Source organism: Myotis davidii, unplaced genomic scaffold, assembly GCF_000327345.1.
Source record: "Myotis davidii unplaced genomic scaffold, ASM32734v1 scaffold72, whole genome shotgun sequence".
NCBI classification, from domain to species: domain Eukaryota; kingdom Metazoa; phylum Chordata; class Mammalia; order Chiroptera; family Vespertilionidae; genus Myotis; species Myotis davidii.
Window position 1 is genome coordinate 2,426,522 of NW_006284618.1, and position 548 is coordinate 2,427,069.

General features: G+C 67.0%; 1 protein-coding gene across 1 annotated transcript in view; it reads right to left on the bottom strand.

The window, feature by feature from the left end:
* ADGRA1 (adhesion G protein-coupled receptor A1) overlaps positions 1-548 on the bottom strand; it is a 22,293-nt gene that overhangs the window by 2,152 nt on the left and 19,593 nt on the right. Inside the window, exon 8 of the mRNA XM_006754970.2 lies at positions 6-546. Within this exon, the coding sequence (XP_006755033.1) occupies positions 6-546 (541 nt within the window). The remainder of the gene's footprint in view (positions 1-5; positions 547-548) is intronic.

Here is a 548-nt window from a genome sequence, read left to right on the forward strand (position 1 = left end):
CTGGACGGGATGTGGTAGGCGTACTCCTGCTCGGCCGCGGCCGCCCTGTGCCGGCTGAAGTAGCGAGGCTTAGTTCTGCCCTGGAGGCACCGGTGCAGGTGCAGGTCGTGCCCAAACGCGTCCTCCTCATGCAGGTGGACGTGGGCCATGTCCTCCATCAGCTGCTCACAGTGCATTTTGGCACAGCAGGGCGTGGCCGGCGACAGGCAGCTGACGTGGCTCTGGGAGGCCTGCAGGTTGGTCATCTTGCAGTGGCCGGCCGGCGGGTGCCCAAAGCCCCGTGGCTTGCCAACACAAGGTGAGTCCTGCAGGCAGGTGGTGTGCCCCAGTGCGTCCCCGTTGGCGTCGAGCGTGTGGTGGGCACTGAGCTTCGAGGCCTGGGTGTCCCGGCGGGAAGGGCAGCACGACCACCAGCAGTGCCACACGTCGTCTCGCTTGGCGCAGTGGTGGATGAGCACGAAGAGCCCCAGCGTCACGCAGAAGGCGCCGTACAGGCAGCTGAAGACCATGTCCAGGAAGTGGCCCTGGGACACGGCCAGGGCCCCGAA